This window comes from Papaver somniferum, chromosome 6 (assembly GCF_003573695.1).
Source record: "Papaver somniferum cultivar HN1 chromosome 6, ASM357369v1, whole genome shotgun sequence".
Lineage (NCBI taxonomy): Eukaryota > Viridiplantae > Streptophyta > Magnoliopsida > Ranunculales > Papaveraceae > Papaver > Papaver somniferum.
The window spans coordinates 178,463,408-178,470,786 of record NC_039363.1 but is presented as its reverse complement, the minus strand read 5'-3'; the positions used below and the strand labels follow the sequence as shown (position 1 = coordinate 178,470,786).

The following is a 7,379-nucleotide window of genomic DNA, read 5'->3' as shown; positions in this document are numbered from 1 at the left end:
AAGTAACCTAGTGACAGTAGTGCTTGAAATTTTAAACTTAGACAAACCAACTTGTACCGGCATTTTTTTTCGACTTATTCAAGTATTTTCTGTTTTCTCGACGATTCTCAGTTGATTCCTCCTCCTCTTCCTCCGCCTCATATTGGTTCGTGTAATGCATTTGGCTGTCGTAGTTAACAGTATCGTCATCTTCATAACCATAGTCTTCTTCCTCATTATCATTACGATTATCTACTTCATTATTGATATTAATATTGGAATTATACTCTTCATTGATTCCTCGGGTATCTTCTTCTGGACAATCTTCAGTGTAATGAGAATTGTATATGGGATTTTGATTTTCATGACCTTGTGTATTGTCTCCAAATGTTAGGTTACCAAAGTCATAAACAAAGTTACTCACTGGAAACCTTTGATATGAGATTTCAACTTCTGGATCATGCCATTCGTATGGTGGAGGGAGAGGCTCTGGATTATTAGCTGCTTCCTCTTCCAATTCATTTAACCAATGTTGTTCCTGAGGTAAAACTGGTGTTTCATCATCCCCTGCTATCCAATCAAGCATATTTTCATCTGTCAGCAGGCTATGAACATTGTGGACATCGATGTTATGTCGCTTTGCTTTACCTTGAACTCTTTGCTGCTCCAATCTTAAATTGTACTGAACATATACCAAATTGTTTATTCTTGACGAAACTAAACGGTTGCGTAGTTTGGTGTGAATTCTTTCAAACACACTCCAATTCCTCTCGGATCCAGACGATGTGTTTGTCTGGCTTAGTATCTTTACCGCGATCCTCTAGAATGATGGAAACTGAGCACCGTATGACAACCACCAGCTTACAGGATCACCTTGCAGAGCAGCCAATCTTGCTGATGGTGATGCAAATTGGCCTTGCATCATTTGCATTCTTCCCGCCTAAAAATATCAAAAACTTTGAATAGAAATTCATATAATTACGAAATTAATTGTTAATAAAAATTCACACCTCTAGCATGCATGTCGCTTGTTCTTGAGGGCTACTAATCATTTTTGATATAACTTCACTGAGACAAATTTGGGGCTGAGAAATTTCATTGTTGATGAGATTGGCTGCTGGGTTGTAGATATAATATGGATTCAGAAAATGCGTTGCAGCATGAAGAGGAGAACTCAACTGATCTTTCCATCGTCGGTTAATCACACCTACAATAGAATAATTTCGAGTTTTACCCAAACCCCTTTCTATAGTTTCCACACATGTAGCAAGTGCATGAAACAAATAACCCATGGTAGGTTTATCTGAATCCAAGAAACGGATCATTTTCAATAAAGGACCAACCATCATGCATGCATTTTGGCATGTGTGCCAAAACATCTCATTCAAAATAATGTTTTTCACATCTTTAGCCGTACGAGTTTTTCCTTCTGGCGAGTTCACAAATTCTTGGTCTACAAAAAGACTCTCGATTGCATTACGTTGATCAATGATACTTTTGATTGCGATAAAATTTGTCGCAAACCTTGTTAAGCCAGGGCGCAATAGATTGCGTCCCCCAGATTGTTGTCTGAATCTAGAAAGAACCCAACCATGATTATAAATAAATTTACTGATTTTTCTAGCTTCTGAAATCACACCTTTAACAAAGGGGAACTTTTCAGTATCTTCCAACATTAAATCCAACACATGAGCTGCACAAGGTACCCAAAAAAATGTACCATACTCTATGGCCAATCTCATACCTATTAAAATAAAATGAGAAATGAATTAATAATATATAAAAATAAACAACTGTAATTAAATTAAGTTGTAATAGTTTCCTGCGGCTTTGAATTGGGATCCTTGATCAGTTACTATTTGAACAATATTTGTCGGACCAATATCTTCTATAACCGGTCTGAACAAACTCATCAAATACTCTGCTGTCAATCGATTATGATCGATTCAACGCTTTTCAAAAATGATGTCCCATGGCCACTGTAAACTAAGAAGTTTACAATCGTATGGTTATTTTTGTTTTTCCAACCATCTGACATGAGTGTACACCCATAGTCTCTCCAATAATTTCGTTGGACCGACACCACATCCTTCTGAATCCTTTGTTTATCCTGCCTTAATAATGGGTTCGACAACTTATAGGAAGACGGAGCTCTGTATGATTTTCCGAAATTTGCAACTGCATTGAATGCCTCGTGGTACTGAGTTGAGTTGGCCACATTGAAGGGAATATCATTAGCATAGAAAAAACGTCCAACAGAAGAATCAACTTTTTCCCGGCATGTTTTACTTCTCCAAAAATTCGCCATGCTAGGTTGAGAATACCTATTAGTATTATATTGTCCTCCCATATCTACATACATCTTAGGTTCTTGGTGTGGTGTACGCATTGAAGAACTAGGTATGTCCATAGAGGCCTGTGGACGCTGTGATGTACCTTCTCCGACATTAGTATTCTTACTTTTTCGTCCAAAAAGGTTCTTCAACTTCGATAACCCTCCCATTTTCTTTTGTGTTACCGTCGCTTGTTCTTCTTCATCTATATCATGCACAGGGTTCCACGGTTCATTTTCATACATATCTTGAATTTCTGTATCTTCATATTCAGTTTCTGGTACTCGTTTCCGTTTTGCTTTGTTTCTATTAAATATACGTTAATAGAATGAAACATTTCTTCACTTAACATTTCTTAAATATTTCTCAAACATCATGAAAGAAAAAAACATCGATATTTCTCAAACATCTATATTCACTACTCTAACATCATGAAAGAAAAAAACGATAATAAATTATATCTCTAATTGAATGAAAAATCTACAAAAAATAATTAATATTACCTCTTAAACTTGTATTTGAGAAATTCAAAATGTAAAGCATTCCTTTGAGCAAGAAGCAGAGAACCAGAGGTATTGATTTCATTTCAATTCTCTTCTTGTCCTTTTAAAGCATTCATTTGGGCAAGAAGACATAATAGCTAGCAAATCGAAATATTCTTGAAACATTTGGAATCTCGTTGCATGCGTATATAAGTACAGGCTAGCTATGTCTTTGATCATGAAACCAACTACTCTTTTTACTGTACACTACAGACCACATGTATCATATATTGTACACACCTCCAAATGCAAAAGAAAAAGATAAATCGACTCCCTGACTTCCCTCTCTCACTCTCTTTTTCCCTAGCTAGTCTCTAACTCTCTTCCTGTTGCATTCCTTGTTGGTTAGTCTTGTAGCAAGTAGCTAAGAGCCTAGGAGTATTATTTGACAACAAAGTTTTGACTGCTTTTGAATCCGAATATGCATTATTGAAATATTGGGGAATGCATCGAACTATTCGAGTGACAACTTGAACATATCAAGTGGATAGTGATAGTATGCGTGTATAAATATTGTCGGTAGACGATAACTACAATGCATTGTTATAAGTCATAGACTTAGGGTTGTGAATTTTACTAGATATCCATAAATTTGTATGTTAAAAACCCATAAACAAATAAATAAAAAATCAAAAAAAATAAATTAAACCAAAAAAATGAAAAAACGTAGTAACAACGTTATTTAGACCCGTTGTAACCGTTTTCACAGCTGTAATTACCGTTACATAGGAAATTCAGATCACAAATTATTTATTTTTCTTATTTAACCGTTATCACACCCGTTATTTTAAAAAAACGTCAAAAAAACGCGTTTTATTCCTATATAACGCGTTTTTGACCCAAAACGTGCTCACACCCGTCAAAACACGTTATAACGGTCACGCCTAGTACCTGTGACCTGGGCCATGACTCGTTTTTCGAACCTTGCTCCATAGACACCACTGGGCACTGGCCACTGCTGACAAAATGAAAGTGCAACTCATTGTACTCCCTCCTACGGTATAAACCTTGGCTGGATGAAAACAATCAAAGATCAAAAAAGGAATATAATAAAAAATCAAAAATGAAAATTATTGGTTATTAAATATTAGCCGTTGGATGTAGAAACCAAGGTTAACGGACCTGATTTGAATAGTGAAACAGACCATCAGAATTAAGTCACTGAGCTAGTTAGCTAGCTAGCTAGCAGCCTAGGGTGTGAATTGCCTTTGAAGTTTGAACAAATTGATTGGATAAACAAACTTCGAAAAATAAATGCATCTGGACTTGACCCTTGATAGCCGTGGTCATGTCACACCAGCAACCTGCCAATCATGAACCGTATATCTATATAAAAATATGCAAATCCTAAAATCCTTGTCCTGTTTTTTTCTTGACATGTTGATAAGATTGGAAAAGGGTTTATAGACTGTGGGGTTTGCTTAATCTTCTTCTTTATGGACTTTGGTTGATGAACCATCTAATCTAACTCTATTAACAAATTTGTCAAATTGCCCCCACGGAAAGATCATCTGCATTTGGGTCCCTACTTTGAATTCTTGTTTAGTATTTGCAAAAATCTGATTTTGGGGTGATGATGAAAAATTGTGAATGACTTTTGTGTTTTAACTTTGAAAAGCTCCATGAAAGTGAGTTCTAATCTACTTGGGAGGGACAGACAACAAGAAACATAAAGAGAAAAAGAAAAGATCAACACAAGAAGAAAACTTTTATCCAGACCAGACTTTAAAAAAAAATCAGCTGGCTAGAGAGCTAAAGATATTCCCACATGGCCGTATCTCTAAACCAAACAACATTAGGCTTGTAATGTTAGTTTTTTCCTTTTCTTAACTCTTTGCATTAGCATGTTACATGTATGTGAATGGAAATGAGAAACTAGAGAATTCAGACTGGAAGAAACAAATGGTTTTGAGATAATAATGTCCTTGTCCTAATTTGTGTTGTTATATTGTTTCTCTCTTTTGTATCTAGATTCCTAAGCCAATTTTGGATACAATACTACTCCAACACTCCATTGGACTATCCAAAACCATTGTTGACATGATTCCATATTTCTATCTTGACCTCAAGATTCCCAATTCAGATATGTCAAAATCACACCAACCCATTTTAAAATGATGTCAATATCTCTCTGTTCAAGTCACAATCTATCTTACAATTAGAAAAAGTCAAAAACACTTCAATTTTTCCAAGCAACCATAATAAATCACCATCTACAATTCAGCACCCCCCACATTGATAGTTAGAGTAAAAAATAATCCTAATTCCATTAAATGTTAACAACCTCAGTTTGATTAATAATCAAATTGGTAATCTCCTCATTTTTCAAAGAAGAAGAAAAATAAAAATAAAAATAAGAACCCTTGAAAGAGCATTACATTAGAGTAAAAAGGCTTCAAAATCAAATTATATATACAAGAACACACTAAAACTAAAATCAGAATCCAACAATTGGAAAAACTGAAATTAAAGAAAAAAATCAACTAAAAAAAAAAAAAAAAAAGTTAAAGTTGAAGTTTTACCAAATAATAAATTTCTCTCTATTTTTCACCTTCCTCTCAAATGTTAATTCCGATCAGTAATTGAATTTGTAGTTGCTGTAGCTGTAGGTGTTGTAGATGTAGAAGACCGACTTCTGGTTGTATGATGATGATGATGATGATTTCTTAGGGATGATGATCCGTTATTACCATCTCCTCTCTTCTGAGGTGTAGTAGTAATAGAATTATTAGTAGAAGAAAATAACCCAAAAACAGAACCCCCAGATTTTGATGAACCACGAAGTGAACAAACAGGGACATTCAATACAGGTGTTACCCTAACATTAGCAGAATAAGATCTTTCAACACCTCTATGTTTAACTCTAGGACCACCATTGAATGTACTAGGACTACTTGAACTTCTTTCCAAACTTTGAAACACGATTTTACCAGATGAATTCATTCTTGGACTATCAATTGTTAATCCAATACTCTGATTTGATGATTGATCTGATGATGATACTCTATGCATTGAGCTTCTTGCTCTGACTGAAGTATGGTGTTGATGAATTTCTGCTGATGTTGATGATCCTGTTGGTGGTCTTGATTTTGATAATCTAACTCTAGGTGGATTTCTATTCAGTGAGATATGACTCATATGTTTTGGATCTGAATCTAATGAGAATCTTGGATGTGGTGGATGTTCATCCTGGTTTGAGGATGATGATGCAGATGAACTTGAGGATGCTGATAATGAGTTTGGTAAAACGACCTCAGATGAATCTGAATCTCTGAGTAATGGAAGATTTAAAGATGAATCAAGTGATTGTGATAATGATTTAGGGTTGTTCCTATGTAAAAAATGTTTCAGAGCACCGCTTTTCAAAGACGACGATGAAGAAGAAGAAATCTTCTGGTTCTGATTCTGATCATGATTTTTAGGATTTGGACTATTGCTATTTCTCTTCAAACCTAATAGTTCTTTCCATCTGCTAGAACACCTGGGAGCTTTAGGTGAAAACAGATACAGTTCAGCATCTGAAATATCAATTCTCCGGAACGCTTTAGCGGTTTCCGGCACCGAATTGATCACTCCTCTAATTTCATCTTCCTCCAACGAAACAGTGGATTCTATCACCGGCCTCGCGGTATTCAGCTGACGTGGCACTAATTTCCCATCAGAAAATAGCTCATCAGCATCTAACATTTTCACCGGATCTTCTTCTAATCTAAACTCGAAATCACCAAAACCAAAATCCTTATTATTATTAGAACCGACAACAACCTTCTGGAACAACTCCTTCTTCACCGATCCAACAACAACAACTTCCAGATCTTCTTCATCATCATCACTACCTTCTCGTACAGTAAGATGATTCACCATTTTTTGATTTGAACCAGAAGTAGACGATGATGCTGCTGCTTTCTTAGATTCTTCTTCAACAAAATCACGACTAAATGAAATTCTCGGACTAAACCAGCCATACGAGGATGAAGGATTATATGATGATGAAGTTGAACAATCGAGAAATCCTTCGGGCAACATACTTACATTGTTCACACAAGCAGCAGAAGCCATGATCAAAATTTTCTGATTCTGATTCTGATTTTGAAAAAGAACACAGTCCTAATAACACGAGATTGAGTGAGTGTGATAACGACAAACCCTAGAAAATTGTTCCGTCAAAATCACATCTCCAAATGAAAGAAAAAACAGAGCTAGAAATCTCTCTTCACTGCGTTGGAGGAAGAGCTTGTAATTTTTTTTATATATAGAAAGAGAATCTCTCTGTAACGTTTTTTAGGGTTTTGAAAAATGAAAAAATGAGAACGAAATTTTGTTGCCTGAATTAATAGCAAAAAGGAAAAGTCTAGAACGTTTATGTAGAGTAGCAAATGTGCGTGTTCTGTACTCGCTGGATTGATCCACGTGTCTAATATTCTGGCTATTGTTGCACCGTTTTGGCTCGAGTCTGCTCTTTTACAAAAATGCTGGGACCCAGTACAACAGTTTTTGTTGAGACGTACATTGAATGTGGATTGTT

At 35.6% G+C, this 7,379-nt stretch overlaps 1 protein-coding gene across 1 annotated transcript; it reads right to left on the bottom strand.

The window, feature by feature from the left end:
• Positions 1-3,849: 3,849 nt before the first annotated feature.
• LOC113290260 (uncharacterized protein DDB_G0283357-like) lies at positions 3,850-7,132 on the bottom strand. Its single transcript, XM_026539857.1, has 2 exons — positions 5,377-7,132; positions 3,850-3,866 (listed from the first exon to the last, which is right to left on the bottom strand). The coding sequence occupies exon 1, from the start codon at positions 6,911-6,913 to the stop codon at positions 5,420-5,422; it is 1,494 nt and encodes a 497-aa protein (XP_026395642.1). The 5' UTR covers positions 6,914-7,132; the 3' UTR covers positions 3,850-3,866; positions 5,377-5,419.
• Positions 7,133-7,379: the final 247 nt, after the last annotated feature.